The sequence below is a fragment of the Leopardus geoffroyi genome, chromosome B4 (assembly GCF_018350155.1).
Source record: "Leopardus geoffroyi isolate Oge1 chromosome B4, O.geoffroyi_Oge1_pat1.0, whole genome shotgun sequence".
Lineage (NCBI taxonomy): Eukaryota > Metazoa > Chordata > Mammalia > Carnivora > Felidae > Leopardus > Leopardus geoffroyi.
In genome coordinates this window covers 16,518,459-16,534,963 of record NC_059341.1, presented here as the reverse complement: position 1 = coordinate 16,534,963, position 16,505 = coordinate 16,518,459, and the positions used below count along the sequence as shown (strand labels likewise).

At 39.1% G+C, this 16,505-nt stretch overlaps 1 protein-coding gene across 1 annotated transcript in view; it reads right to left on the bottom strand.

Annotated features, from left to right (window-relative positions):
- Positions 1-16,505, bottom strand: part of MRC1 (mannose receptor C-type 1) — a 105,561-nt gene that overhangs the window by 60,006 nt on the left and 29,050 nt on the right. The window contains exons 5-7 of the mRNA XM_045462925.1: positions 14,897-15,010; positions 12,323-12,469; positions 7,885-8,070 (exon numbers count right to left, since the gene is read on the bottom strand). Coding sequence (XP_045318881.1) covers positions 7,885-8,070; positions 12,323-12,469; positions 14,897-15,010 — 447 coding nt within the window. The remainder of the gene's footprint in view (positions 1-7,884; positions 8,071-12,322; positions 12,470-14,896; positions 15,011-16,505) is intronic.

Here is a 16,505-nt window from a genome sequence, read left to right as displayed (position 1 = left end):
CGCGGTCCGTGAGTTCGAGACCCGCGTCGGGCTCTGTGCTGACAGCTCAGAGCCTGGAGGCTGTTTCAGATTCTGTGTCTCCCTCTCTCTGACCCTCCCCTGTTCATGCTGTGTCTCTCGCTGTCTCAAAAATAAATAAAACGTTAAAAAAAAATTAAATGGCAAAAATAAAATTACTTGCCAAAGGACTATAAAGATGATGTTGTAGTAGAAAATGAGAAAAATGCCACACTAAATAGGAATCTCCCTAAATGGTTTAATCTCTTCCTCCTAAACGTTGTCTCCCAACTTGCTTTTGGAGAAGTCACTGATTGGCCCATTGCCAGCCCCAGCAGATGTTTCCAGCACCATGAGGCATGAATGAGGGTGCCAGGATGAAACCCTTTTCCTTTCACTTAATTTGGCAGCTCATGATCTTTTGGGCAGCAAATGTAGGCTTCAAAATGACCTCATATGCCCTTTCAGGATTTAGGTTCAAAGCTAATAAAAACCTAAACTCTCCCCTCGCCCCCGCAATAAGTAAATAAAATAAAAATAAAACCCGAAACTCCCAAGGCCCACAGTTAAAATAAAGTGCTAAGAGTTCCCTAGAACATTTTTTCTTACTACATTGTGCACCCCCATCTAGCTTTTGTAATTCCTAAACACAGCCTACACTCTACAAAAATATATAATACACAAGCGGAAAAAGTCGTTAAACCAATTGCTACGAGTCTGTTAGGGAAGCTGTCTTAGTTGATGTAGTCATAACCTAGGTGCGCAAGTCCCAATTTCTCCACTCTATTTCCACAATCAGTACAAAAAATATCCAAAAAAAAAAGATAATTATCTCAACTAGCTAGAAAAATTTTTCTAGGCTTTTGATCCAGAAATAATAATTTTACAACTTTTCTTTACCTTTATCCATATTATTTTCACGGTTTTAAATAAAGAAGTCTTATCCATGACAAAAAAGGGAAGGGTTCCCTAGTAAACATTTATTAATTCCTCTTCTGAATTGAAAAGCAACCTCTGGGGTGCCTGGGTGGCTCAGTCGGTTGAGCTTCCGACTTCGGCTCGGGTCATGATCTCACGGTCTGTGAGTTTGAGCCCCGTGTCGGGCTCTGCGCTGACAGCTCAGAACATGGAGTCTGCTTCAGAGTCTGTGTCTCCCTCTCTGTCTCTGACCCTCCCCCATTCATGCTCTCTCTCTCTCTCTGTCTCAAAAATAAATAAACATTAAGAAAAATAAATTTTAAGAAAAGCAACCTTGCCAGAGGCAGTTCAAGATGGCCGCATGGAAGGATCCTGAACTAACGTCCTCCCATGCAGACAACAAATCTATAGCTACATATGGAACAATTCCCTCTGAAAGGAACCTGAGAACCAGCTGAACAACTACAGTACAACAAAAACTGAAATACGGGTAGGAGAAACAGAGACCTCGTCTTGCCAAAAACTCCACCAGGGTGTAGCCACCCACCATCAGGAGGGTCTCACAGATATGGAACTTCTCCTCAGGGAGTAATGGGTTTGTGTCTCACACCAGGCACCCCCCACTCTCAGGATGTGTACTGGAGAGATAATCCCCCCAAATGCCTGGCTTTGAAAACCAATGGGGCTTAAATCCAAGAGAACCATAGAGCTGGAGGGAACAGAGAATCCACTCGTGAAGATCTCACATGTGGACTTACTCACCCCAGGGCCCGGGGAAAAAGCAGAGCCTAGACCACATGCAAAGGAGATTCACTTGATCATCTTAAAACTTCTGCCAGAGGGGCAAAAGCCTGTTGGAACTCTCTCCAGAGAAAGATGTTGACAGGCACCATTTTACCTTCCTCCTCTACCTTGCTTGCGCTGGCACTGGTGGCCACCATTTTTGCCCTATCAATCTGATCCACTATTGCCCACCCCACCACACTGATGCTGCAGCCCTTCCAGAGGTAGGGGCAAGGGCCCCATGCCCCATGCCACTACTGCAGCCCCAGAAACAGCAGGTACCATTCTGCTTCCTCACAGCATTTCCATGCACAGCCAGCACCAAGGATGCCCATCGAATCTTGGGCTCCGGTAGCCAGGAGGGACTGTACGTCTGGTCCCCATAAGTCTGAAACAATTGCAAGAACGGTTCAAGAAACGAGTAATGAGCAGAGCCAAGTTAAATGGTAAGGATGATGCCCACACAGGGCCACCACTTTAAGACTGAGAGAGATTACTGTTTCACATAGAGAGGCAAACAAAATGAAGAAACAGAGGGGGCGCCTGGGTGGCTCAGTCAGTTGAGCATCCAACTTGGGGCTCAGGTCATGATCTCTCAGTCCATGAGTTCGAGTCCTGCATCAGGCTCTGTGCTGATGGCTTGGAGCCTGGAACCTGCTTCAGATTCTGTGTCCCCCTTCTCTCTCTCCCCGTCCCCCACTTATGCTCTGTCTCACTTTGTCTCTCAAAAATAAATAAATTAAAAAAAAATTTTTTTAAACCAGAAGAATATATTCCAAATAATTAAAAAAAGAAAAAAGAAACAAGATAAAACCCAAGAAAAAAACTTAAAGAAATGGAGGTAAGTAATTTACACATACACAACATTCCATCCAAAAACAGCAGAATATGCATTCTTTTCAAGTACAAAAGGAACACTCTCCAAGAAAGACCACATGCTAGACCACAAAGTAAGTGTCAATAAATATACGAAGATGGTATGAAACAAGAGATCAACTACAAAAAGAAAACTAAACATCTAACTTTATGCCTAACGGAACTAGAAAAAGAACAAATAAAACCCAAAGTTAGTAGAAGGAATGAAATAAAAAAGATCAAAACAAAAATAAATGAAAGAGAGACTAAAAAGGTAACAAAAAAGATCAATGAAACTAATAGCTGGTTCTTTGAAAAGATAAACAAAACTGACAAACCTTTAGCTAGACTCAATCATATAAAAGGAGAGAAGGTGCAAATAAATAAAGATGGCAATGAAAAAGAAGAAATTACAACTGATACCAAAGAAATACAAAGTATCATAAGATACTACTATGTGCAATTATATTCCCCCAAATTGGACAAACTAGAAGAACTTGATAAACTCCTAGATATATACAATCTTCTAAGACTGGATCTTAAAGAAATACAAAATCTGAACAGACCAATTAATAGTAAGGAGAAGTAATCAGTAATCAACTTCCCCCCACAAAAAAAGTTTAGGGTCAGATGACTTCACCAATGAATTCTACCAAACATTCAAAGAAAACTTGAAACCTACTTTTCTCAACTTTTCCAAAAAATTGAACAGGAAGGAAAGCTCCAAAACTCATTTTATGAGTGTAATATTGCCTCAATACCAAAAGCAGACAAAGATAACACACACACACACACACACACACACACACACACACACACACACAATTATAGGCCAATATCCCTCATGAACATAGATGAAAAAATCCTCAATAAAATGTAGCAAACAGAATTCAACAATGCATTAAAAGGATCATGACCTTTGGGATTTATTCCAGGGATGCAGGGATGGTTCAATATCTGAGAATCAATTAATGTGATGCACTACACTAACAAAATGAAAATAAAAATCATATCATCATCTCAAGGGAGACAGAAAAAGCATTTGACAAAATTCAACATCCATTTATGATAAAATCTTTCAGCCAATTGGGAATAGACAGAATGTACAGTAACATAATAAAGGCATATATTGTGAGCCCACAGCTAACATACTGAATGTGAAAAGTTGAAAGTTTTTCCCTTAAGAACAGGAAAAAGACAAGGATGGCACTTTTGCCACTTTTATTCAACATAATATTGGAAGTCCTAGCCAAAGCAATTAGGTAAGAATAAAAAATAAAAGGCATCTAAATTAGAAAGGAATAAGTAAAACTATCAGGATTTGTTTTGACATGATTTTACAGACAACCCCAAAGACTCCACCAAAAGAAAAAAAATGTCAAAACGAATAAATTGAATAAAGTTGCAGGATACAAATAAATTTAATAAAAAATCTGTTGCCTTTTTATACACTAACAATGAACTATAAGAAAGAGAAATTAAGAAAACAATCGTATTTTCAATTGCATCAAAAAGAATAAAATACTGGGGAATAATTTAACCAAGAAGGTAAAAGAAAATTCTAAGACACAAATGAGAGAAATTGAAGAAGACACAAATAAAAAGATAGTCCATGCTCATGGATTGGAGAAAGGACAGTCTCTTCGGTAAATGTTGTTAGGAAAACTGGAAGCCACTTACAAAAGAATGAAACAGGGCCACTATCTTATACCATACACAAAAATTAATTCAAAATAAAGACTTACATATAAGTCTGGAAACCATAAAACTCCTAGAAGAAAATGTTAGCAGTAAGCTCTTTGACAATGCTCTTGGTAATACTTTTTTGGCTCTGCCTCCAAAGGCAATGGCAACAAAAGCAAAAATAAACAAATGGGACATCAAACTAAAAAGCTTCTGCACAGCACAGGAAATTATCAACAAAATGAAAAAGCAACCATACTGAATGGAAAAAGACATTTGAAAATCACATATTCATTAATGGTTTACATATAAACTAAAGAATTCATACAGTCCAATAACAAAAAAACAATCTGATTTTAAAATAGGCAGAGGATCTGAATAGAAATTTTTCCAAAAAATACATATAGATGGCCAATAGACACATAATAAAAGATGCTCAAAATCACCAACCATCAGGGAAATGCAAATTAAAGCCATATGAGATATTACCCGACACCTATCACAATGACTATTCTCACAAGGACAAGAATAACGAGTGTCTGCGAGGATGTGGAGAGAAGGGAACCCTCATGCACTCTTAGTGGGAAAGTAAATTGTTGCAACCACTGTGGAAAACAGTATGGAGGTTCTTCAACAAATTAAAAGTAGGACTACCAGATGATACAGCAGTTTCACTTCTGGGTATTTTTCAAAAAAAAATCACTAACACTAACTCAAAAAGATATATGCACCCCCATGTTCATTGCAGCACTATCTACAATGGCCACTATATAGAAATGCCTAGGTGTCTATCAATGGATGAATAAAGAAGATATGGTATGTATATATATAAATGTTCCATTGCATGTACACACACACACACACTCAAATACTATTAAAGCCATAAAAAAAGAATAAAAACTTTCTAGGGGCACCTGGGTGGCTCAGTCGGTTAAACATCTGACTCTTGATTTCGGCTCAGGTCATGATCTCACAGTTTATGAGATCAAACGCTCCTTCGGGCTCTGCGTTGACAGGGCAGAGCCTACTTGAAATTCTTATTCTCCATCTCTCTCTGCACCCTCCTCCTCTCTCTCAAAAGTAAATAAAATAAACATTCAAAAATTTGTTTCAAAAAAAGAATAAAATCTTCCCATTTACGACAACAGACAACACGGATGGACCTTGAGGGTATTATGCTAAGTGAAATAAATCAGACACAGACAAATACCATTTGCTCTCACGTATATGTAAATTTAAGAAGCAAAACAAATGAGGGGCGCCTGGGCGGCTCAGTTGGTTGAGCATCGGACTTTGGCTTGGGTCATGATCTCACGGCTAGTGAGTTCGAGCCCCACATTGTGCTCTGTGCTGACAGCCTAGGGCCTGGAACCTGCTTCCGATTCTGTGTCTCCTTCCCTCTGCCCCTCCCCCTCTTGCGCTCTGTCACTCTTTCTCTCCAAAGTAAATAAACACTTTAAAAAGCCTTGTTTTTTAAAATGAAAAGCAAAACAAATGTATGGACAAAACAAAGCTCAGATACAGAGAATAGATTTGTGGTTGCCAGAAGTAAAAGCAGGGGGTTGGGGGGAGATAGGTGAGGGCACCAAGAGGTTCAAACTTCCAGTTATGAAATTCAAAAATCACGGAAGTGTAATGCACAGCACGGTGACCAGAGTCAATGCAGGTAACCAGGTTTAGTGTAGTGATCACGATGCAATGAACACACATGTGCAATCAAGGTTGTACACCTGAAACTGATAAAAAGTATGTCAATTATACTTCAATAAAAAACTAATAAATAAGTAAATAAATAGAAGCAACCTTTGCCACCAGCTTCGCTACATAACTATAGCAATAAACATATCAGCTTCTGCTATTACTGCATCATGTTATAGAAAGTAGAGCAAAATTTGCTCTTTGGGCCTATGGCCTCTTAACGAATCCGTTTTTCACGGATTCATTTGTAACACTTTATCACCTGCTATACGTATCATGACTCGTAGGTCGTGATATTATTCAGACCTATCAGTCTTGATCCCATTATTATCGTCTAGTCTGGTTTCTCCAGAACGAGTAAATATAAAATCGAGAAATGGCGTCCAGGCGGCAGCAGGCTACCATCAGGGCCTAGTGAGCGCAGGAACATAGGCGCAGGGGAAAAAAATCCCATCTGGCACCGGTGTAGGAGTCCTAGTGCTTTGGGGTCTTTGCAATCTCTCTCTGGGACGACTTTACCAATTCCTGTCTATTTGTCAACTGTTTGGTCTTTTCCCCTCGCCACGGACTCCTATCAACGTTCAGGCTCTACGAGTCAGGAAGCAGCCCTCACCATCGTCACCAGCCATTTCCTCTTGTTTTGCTGGCTGGAAATGGACAGCTGCAGCTATTTAGAAGTCCCATGGGTGGAAGCAGAAAATGATAAACACTTAATCAGCAGGTATCGCCGAAGGCCCGTTATCGTTAGGTTCCTCCCCGCCGCCTCCCCTTCGGGGTGAGTGTCCCCAGCTCCTTCTCCCCAGTGTTTTGTTTGTTGGTTTGTTTGTTGACAGAACCAGTTTTTGAAAGCTTTGCAATATTTTGTTTAGTACATGTTCTATATAATCTTTAAATTACATCCCTAACAATGGAGGCATAAATTTCTTTAAAAGATTTAGGCCAATACCCAACCACCCCAATAAAATATCCTGGTTGTTTTGTTTTGTTTTTTTGCTGCTCAACACTGTGACAGCACTAGCTAGGTTAACAAAGACAATAAAGGCACCTGGGTGGCTCAGTGGGTTGAGAGTTCGACTCTTGATTTCAACTCAGATCATGATCTCACAGTTGGTGGGTTCCAGCCCTGCATCGGGCTCCGCACTGGTGGTGCGGAGCCTGCTTGGAATTCTTTCTCTCTCCCCTCTCTCCCTCTGCCTCTCCCCTGCTTGCTCTCTCTTTCCCTCAAAATACATACATAGACTTAAAAAAGAAAGGAAAATCCAGAATATGAGATTTAGAGATGTTTCTGCTGAGAGAAAACATGGGCACAAAGAAAGAAAATACAGGGGCACCTGGGTGGCTCAGTCGGTTAAAGCATCCAATTTTGGTTCAGGTCACGATCTCACCGTTCCTGAGTTCAAGCCCCACGTCACGCTCTGTGCCGACAGCTCAGAGCTTGGAGCCTGCTTCCGATTCTGTGTCTCCTCTCTCTCTGCCCCCCCCCCCCACCACTCATGCTCGCTCTCTCTTTCTCCTCAAAATAAAATAAACTTTTAAAAAAGAGAGAGAAAGATCTTTTAAAAAAGAAAGAAAATACATATACACAAATACTTCCAATAAATGAAATATTATTGACAAATTTAAGGTAGGCTGCTCTGAATCCGGATTATACAGGGAAAAACAGTATTTTTTAAACTACCTATTAATTGATTACATATCAAAAGAAAAATAAGTCAAATTCTCTCTTTGTGATACAAACTCTTTAAATTTCTAAACAATGTTTTACTTTCATGCATGATTAATATTTATTGTATTAAATAATCTAACTATTAATTTTAAATCACTAAGTTTAACATTTATGATTAAATTTTCTAGTGATGGGAGGAGAGCGGGAGGAGCAAAACATATTACAGATTTGAAGGTTCACTAGGCATATCCCACCATATCTCACCATATCCCACCATATCTCACCATATCCCAGCTGGGAGAAGATAAAGTCAAATTCCTCGATGCTGTGGATACTGGCTAGATCACCACCTTCCTTCCTACATGCAGTCAAGGCATCTCTTTGGATTTTCTTCTCCTCTCTGTAAATCTTGTAACAGTGGCCTGCATATGGCCACCACTGGCTTGGACAGTTAGTGGGCACATCACTTTCTAGAGAAAAAAGAGTTTGGAAATCATTTAAGAGGGAAGGTTGTTCTCGTTATAACAAAATTTTCCATCATTCTATATAAAAAAACAGTTCATAGTTATAAGCAACTAAAGGTAATATTTGTTTTTCATCTTTGGCATACATATTCACAAAAGATAAACCAGGTTGGGTTTGCTTTTCAACTAAAAACTATACGAATCCATCTTTCATTTTAAAATAAAACTACAGGTACCTGAGTGGCTCAGTCGGTTAATTGTATGACCTCGGCGCAAGGATCTCATGATTCGTGGGATCGAGCCCCACACCAGGCTTTGCGCTGACAGCTCAGAGCCTGTTTCAGATTCTCTGTCTCCTCCTCTCTCTGATTCTCCCCTACTCACACTGTCTCACTCTCTCAAAAATAAACATTTAAAAAATAATAATAAAATAAAATAAAGCTACATGTGAAAACTCTTTTTTTAAAAAAATTATACCTACAAAGCCACACTAAGATGCAACAGATCGTCGCATTTTATCGTCAGCAAACCTGTACTAAGCATGTTATGTAAATGTTGGAGGCACAAAAGATTTGACATACAATACGTTCCTTAAAAGATTTCAATTTACTTTGATTTTGTGGACACTAGGGAGCCAATCATTCCTCAGAAGAAGGGCAATACTCAGAAAACAAGCACAAAAACTGGGTGAAAATGGGGAATAGAATGGGTAGGGGCAGAAGGGCCAACAACGAGCCACAGAGACCAACCACAGCAGCATGAGCTGGCCACCTGTGCCTCTGCCCCAGCCCATTGCCTCTGGCTTGCTCCCACAAGATGGCATGTGATCCTGTGGTGGTCACAGGGAATTAGATTCAGAAGTCTTTCAGGCAACACCTGAGTTTGCCACAAGTTGTGTGACCTTGGGCAAGTCACATCACATGAACCAAAGTAACCATATATAATATAACCATATTAACCGTACTAATATTAAACTACCCATCCTCACTGTGTTCTTCTGAACTACAAAGCATCTGAGATAACGTTCCTATAAACTGCAAATACCACACAATTATTATTTAAGTCAATAGGTCATAGTGGCCAACATCCTAATTATTACTACTAATAGTTACGGCCAAATTTCATAAATCTTGATTTCGCATTGCAAAAAAATGTACTGTAATAGTCATGAGCTGGGGAAAGTGAAGGGAAAGATGTGTGGGGGCAGAGACTCATGTTATTCATCCTTGTATGCCCTAGAACCGGCATGGGCCTGCCATATGGCAGGTGTGATGAATGTTGGTCAAGAAAAAGAACATAAGATATATGTGCTACATGGCAGCTTTGCATTACCATTTACAGAAACGATTTCAAACTGCAGTTTAGCAATGCACCTTGCTTACAGAGGGACCGTATTACCAAATGAACGTTAATTAGTATATGTGTTTGGTAGTACATGTTCTCAGATGTGCTGCCTTAGTAAATGTTCAATACAGTGAATGTTTGTTATTCATTTCATGAATCCCTTAAAGCCATTTTTCCTTAAAGACTGGGACTGTCTGCCACATCTTTGTTTGAGTCCAGGATTCAGTTTACAGTAGTCATTTAAGTAAACGGTCACCCACGATGACTGCATCACTGTAACAGTAAAAAATGCACATACTTAAAAATTCTAGCCCCTGAATACAATTGAGATATTGCACACTGTCACGTTACAAAAAAAAAGAAAGAAAAGAAAAGGAAAGGAAAGGAAAGGAAGGAAGGAAGGAAGGAAGGAAGGAAGGAAGGAAGGAAAAGAAAGAAAGAAAGAAAGAAAGAAAGAAAGAAAGAAAGAAAGAAAGAAAGAAAGAAAGAAAGAAAGAAAGAAAGAAGGAAAGAAAGAAAAAAACTTAGTATAACTCTGGAGCCCTCTGGTGGGATATTTTGATTTTGCTACCTAGGAAACTGAAAATGCAGCAAATGCTGAGGATCTCAAAAACTGAATGGATAACCTTAAAAAATATCTTAAAACATGAAGATAACCAATGAAAAGGAGTTCCATGGGACAGCCACAAAAGATCACCCGTTCCTGTAGAGCGACACCGTCCAACGGAGATAATGTAAGCCACAAATGAGAGCCACATACATAGTTTTAGATTTGCTAGTAGCCACGTTAAATAAAAGTAAATAGAAATGGGTAAATTTAATGTTAATAATATATTTTATTTAACGCAAAATATTTTCATTTCAACGTGTAATCGATAAAAAATAAATAATGAGATATTTTATGTTTTCGCATGCTAAGTCTTGGAAATGCAGTATGTATTTTACACATAGGGCACATCTCAATTCAAACTAGCCAGGCTTCATGCTCTCAATGGCCACTTGTGGTTAAGTGGCTACCGAACGGGGAAGTTCAGGTTTAGAGACCCAGGATTTGGGAACAAACAGGGTAGCATTGGAAGGACCAACAAGGTACAAGGTAGAACTCTTGCCCTGGAGGGTCACCAATCATGGGTACTGTGTCATTTTCACTCTCATATGCTTTTCCAAGCTCTGGCTTATTTGAATTTATAGATAAGACAGAACGGTTAACCCAGGAAATATAGAGAAATTCAAAAACCAATGTCAAAGTGAACGTTAGCAGGTGAAACAAGGCAGGTATTGTAGAGAGATAAGAATAACTTACTGAAGTCTTGACAGTATGAATGAATTTTCACAGAAAGAACAGGTATTAATATTTCCCCTTACAGATGAGGAACCTACAACTGGGGAGTTAAGAACAAGGCTAAATTCCAGAATTCTGCTTCCTGTACCAGGGAAGCATAAAACAACTATTCTCCTCTTCCCCAAAGTGGCAATTCCAAATCTTCTGAAGAACTGTATGAGCTTTTCCAAGAAGAAAGAATCATACTATTTCTCCTATGGGAGGGAAGAGAGGATATGAAGTACAAAGGCGACTGAGGTCTCCTGGACAATGCCTGCAGTCAAAATGGTGCCTCTGTAAATATCAAACCCAAGAACCATGACCCTTATCTGGAGATCTCGACCATATCTCTATCTATTAAAATTGCAAACACACCCACTCTCTGATCCAGCAACTCCACTGCGAGGAATGATCACATGCATGAAATGGCACGTGTAAAAAGTCAGTCAGTCTAAGATTGTAATAATAAAAAGTTGGAAGTAAATTGAAGGTCCATTAATAGGTGACTGGTGAAAAAGTCTACATGGTCTCTCTCTGCAATGGCTATGGTGCAGCCATAGAAACAAAGAGGCTATTTATGTATCATATGGAAAGATGTCCAAAATTTTTAAGTGGAAAAAAGTCGAGAATATACATACAGGATGCTTCCTTTTGCATAAAACAGAAAAAAATAATTATCAGCATATTTTTTTTTATATATTTATTGAGTAACCAGGTGAGGATAAACACCCAGGAACAGTTCTTTACCAGGGAGGAGAAATGGGTGTTTGAGGTAAGAGGTGGAAGGAAAATACTATTATTTGCTATCACTTTGTGCCTTTTGACTTTACAGCCAGGCAATGAAATTGATTTTAAAAGTCCAGGAGAAAAGTCAAGAATGCCACACTGTCCAGTTTCTCCAGCAGAATCCATCCAGCCATCCATCCAGCCATACAGCCCTTTAGAGCATTAAGTGTCTCTCCAAAAACAGCTTATAGTGAAAAAAGTGTAGATTGTTTGCTTTTCGTCAAGGCAAAAATGCCTTAGTAATTTAATTCTTCTATAAAAGTATAAGAGAGAGCATAATTGGATTCTTTTCCCAGAGTCTATCCTAAATGTAAAAGTAAGTTAGTACTTTTGGGATGTTTTATCCCATTTCTGTGAAGATTTCCATCTGAGATGCTAAACTTACAGCATTAGAGCCTATACGGTGCCTTAAACAGTGAGAATATAATAAAAACATCCCTTTCAGATATTTATTTCCTCTCTTGGATTCCAGTTTTGTCACATGTGCAAGTTTTATATATCCTCTTAATATCCTTTTCCTCATCTAGAATGTGTGAATAATTATGCCTACCTCACAGGGCTGCTGTGAGGACAGAATTCTGATTTCTGTTCTTTCAAAGGCTTTGTGCATGCCCGAACACCACAGCACACTCCGGAAATGTTATTGCCCATCACCAGTAACCAACAAAAAGAAATTCTGTAGGAACGTCATTATATTTACTCCATAAGTTATCAACAAAACCTCTCATTTCATGCAGTTATGTAAGCTATGATTTTCTTCTTTCAGTGATAATATTTTACATACTTCAGATCAAATGGATCACTCACCAGAGGGAATCACAAAAGAATTCAAAGTTGTGTTGCCTTTTTTGCAAATATAGCCTAGCTTCTGAACACATTCCAGATTTTCCCATTTAGCATTTTTCCCAGGATTTAATGACACACAGCTTTTTCCAGGTTCTGTTGATGGACTTCCTTTGGGGAAAAGGAAAAATCACAGCGGGATTATCATAGGTGATACAAGTAAATAGCCCCCCAAAACCTCACGTCTTCATCCTTGGGATTTCATGGATCTCCATTCTGTCATCTGCCGCAAATTCACCAAGAAAGCTTTTACTGACTGACTGCAGAGCAAAAGACATGTTGCGTGTCTATTTCTTTACTTGTTGTTGGACCATTTCAGTGTCTAAAATGTTGATTATACACGCTTGCTTCTCTGAAATAACTTTTCCCCCCCAGAATTTCAACAAGAAAAGCTAGGGCTTATAATCCTGAACAGCCTTCACACTGGGTTTGGTTATGTATAACAGAGAGGTACTGAACAAAATACAAGAGACGTGATGCTCGAAAGCAGCCACGTTTAAAAAAGGTGGACACCTACCTACCAAACAGCTAAGTAAGGCTAACTGTGAAGAGCAAACGAGAGAATTTCTGAACATGGGAAAACTTTCTCCAACTACGGAGAGGAGACAGAGAGGATGACAGTGAAGAGGAGAAAGACAAGAGGAGGAAAGCTTGAGAAGCAACATGACACAGGAAACGCCAATCAAGTAAACGCGAAACTAAGATTGTTTCTCAAGATTTTCAACCCAGTCTACCGAAGAGTTTTAACTGCTAACCCCTCATCCCCTATCTTACTGAAAACTGATAAAAGAACCAGATAAAGTCAACGTCGGGAAGGCAACGGATACAGGCAATGATACCCACATCTCTCGTGCGTTTTTGCTCGTTCATGTAGGATTTTAAAACCAGTACTCTGAAAACTAGTTCTGTCTCACACCTGAAGCCAAGGTGATGAGCCACAATTTATTAATGACTCTGCTTTGCGACCTGCGACATGTATATAACCCGGACCTGGACCTCACTTTCCCTTCCTGCAAGATGAGAATCACATCACCTGCTCCGTAAAGCTTTTGTCAGAAATTTTTAGAAGTAGTGAAATAGCATACAAAGCGAACCACTGTTAGTGATAAGGACTTTAATACAGCAATTAATTGTCTGTAAATGGCTACCATGGTTATGTGTTGCTTGATCAAAATTTTATGCAATGACCATTGCTGATATTCCACAAGGTTTCTAATTTTAGTTGGAAGAAACTCTCCTATTATTTCAGAAGGTGATTTGATCTTGTGCCTACTACTTCTCAGGAATTTGGTGTAATTTCTTTTCCTTTCTCATTAATATTCCAGTTTCATCCCTCACTTTCACTGAAGTTATACCCCCTCTTTTCTCACTGAACTCTGGGAATGCAAGTGCAATGCAAATTAAATATTACAGTCATCACTCCAAAACTTTAAGGTAAATAAAGTGACTTGCCCAACATACAATAACTAAGCAACAAAGAGTAAACTCTATTTCCTGAAAAAAAAATATGATCGTTATTGATTGATCTGATTGAGCCCAACTGCCATTCTCCCGTTTAATTGGACTTTAATCCTCACCCACAAAACTGACATCTGATATTGCCTTACAATGTTGATTTCCCATGTTGTAGAGGCAAATAGAGATGACTCTAGTGACAGTCCCGTAACTGTGCATGGAAGGAACGCACTGGAAATGGAATTTCAGAGTTAAAAGCAAATCAATTTAAACCAATGATTAGTTGGTTAGTTCCGAGCATTTTCTGTCTTCCAAAAAATTAGAACGCTGTTAAAGTCTTGATCATCACCCAAGTGTGTTTGTGTGTGTGTGTGTGCGCACACGTGTGTGTGTGTGTGTTTAACAATTAAACTAAAAATTGCCAACAAAAGTGCTAATAAATTATTGTGCTAGTATAGAATATCATCATCTGTGGCTGAAATATTGTTTTAATCCAACTCTATTAGATTAACAACAGGAGAAAATGATGTTAATGTAGACCTTAAGATCATTATGACAATGACAGATACGTTGCAAATATCTCAAGGCTCACAGTGAGAAATTGTCCAGCCCCAAATAATTTATATTTGCTTAATTTCATACTTTTTGTGTGTATAAATATAAATACATATAAAATCTTCGAATACACTACATAGCATTACATAGTATATATATCTCATAAGTATACATTTTATACATATGCACTTTCAATTGGAACACTGTAAAATTCAAAAATTTGATTTTGAATATAATACCTAGCAAATCAAGGATACTCAGAAAATATATACTTTCACAGAATCCTGTATTGATTTGTGTGATTATCCTCTCAGACAAATCCCTATCCTGGGAAGCAGGTATAACCTTAAGGTTTTAGTATCCACAAATCACGTTGGCAGATTTCAAAGCAACATGAGAAATGGTCTAAATTTGGTAAGGTCTCCCAATTCCTTTCTTTGAGCTCTATATGTGAGATGATGAAGATCTCCATGGTATCCAGATAAATTGAATTTAGATGAGTTTATCCACAGGCAAGCTGAACTCTACCTGGTAACCAGTTCAAATACCGGAATGGACTCCCACCACTCCACTGCCAGCCACTGTTGAAACTCAGGCTGTTAAGTCCAATCCAGAGTCCGGAAGTCAAGGAACTGGTTAATCCTATAGAATAAAAGCAAAAACAAAAACCAGACTGACATTTGGAAAAGACAATGAAATCAAGTGCACAATTAAGCACTTGACTCAAAATGTATTTGAAGGAAGTAATAAAAAACCATGCCTAAACATTTCTCCTTTGATTCTCCTAACAACCTGAGGTAAGCACAACTACTGTCTCCATTGGCAGATACAGAAACGGAGGTGAGAGTGTAAGATTCTTAGTAAGATCTATTAAGATTCCTGCCGAACTTCTAGCCCAGATCTGACCAGGCTTCAACCCACCGCCTTGAATACGCCTATACGCCAGTATGAACGTGCTTTTCATTTCTCTATCACCAAACATTAACATTTTTACTTCATTTTAGAGCGCAAGGTTTATTTTGGATAAAATTCAGAGTTTTCTACCATAAAAATGTTTTTTTAATGTTTATTTAGTTTTTAGAGAAAGAGAGAGACAGTGTGAGCAGGGGAGGGGCAGAGAGAGAAGGAGACATGGAATCCAATTCGGGCTCCAGGCTCTGAACTGTCAGCACAGAGCCAGGCGCAAGGCTTGAACTCACGGACCATGAGATCTCGACCTGAGCTGGAAGTCGAACGCTCAACCAACTGAGCCACCCAGGCCCCCTCTACCATAAAAATGTTTAATAAACATTTCAATTCACCAGTCTCATAAATTATTACCCAGTCTTACATTCCAGGACTTATTCTAAGAATTTCATTTCATGACATTTTTAAAACTCACTTTTTCTTTTCATTCAGATTTTGCTTAAATTCTAAGCACAAAATCTTTGGCTAACAGGAACAACGCTTTGCTTAGGCACTTCATAAATCATAATTACATTGCTTCGAACTCTGTGCCAGGCCTGATCTGGGATTAAAAAAACAAGCCACAAGCACCTCAGCCCTCCAGGGTCAAATACTCTCATCTGTTACTACCTGAACGTTTTTAAAAACCACAGTTCTCTGTTCTGTCTATATTCCTTTTAGTTCGTTGAAGAGTTCATCAAACACAAAACTGTCCTTTGTCTTTAATAAAATACCAAACTCAGGTGGGTATTCTTTTTTTTTTTTTCTTTTTTTTTAATTTTTTTTTTCAACGTTTATTTATTTTTGGGACAGAGAGAGACAGAGCATGAATGGGGGAGGTACAGAGAGAGAGGGAGACACAGAATCGGAAACAGGCTCCAGGCTCCGAGCCATCAGCCCAGAGCCCGACGCGGGGCTCGAACTCACGGACCGCGAGATCGTGACCTGGCGGAAGTCGGACGCTTAACCGACTGCGCCACCCAGGCGCCCTCAGGTGGGTATTCTTGTCAAAGGTGAGAATTACCACTTACTCTATTTAGAGCGCTGTACGTGTTCATTTAATCCTCACAAACCATGATAGTGTCTCATGACACCAAAGCCCAGACTCTCCAGTTCTGATGTAACCAGCTGAGCTCTCTGAAAGTCGCTACCATTTTCCCCAATTTTTCATTAGCTTAATATAGGCACACAT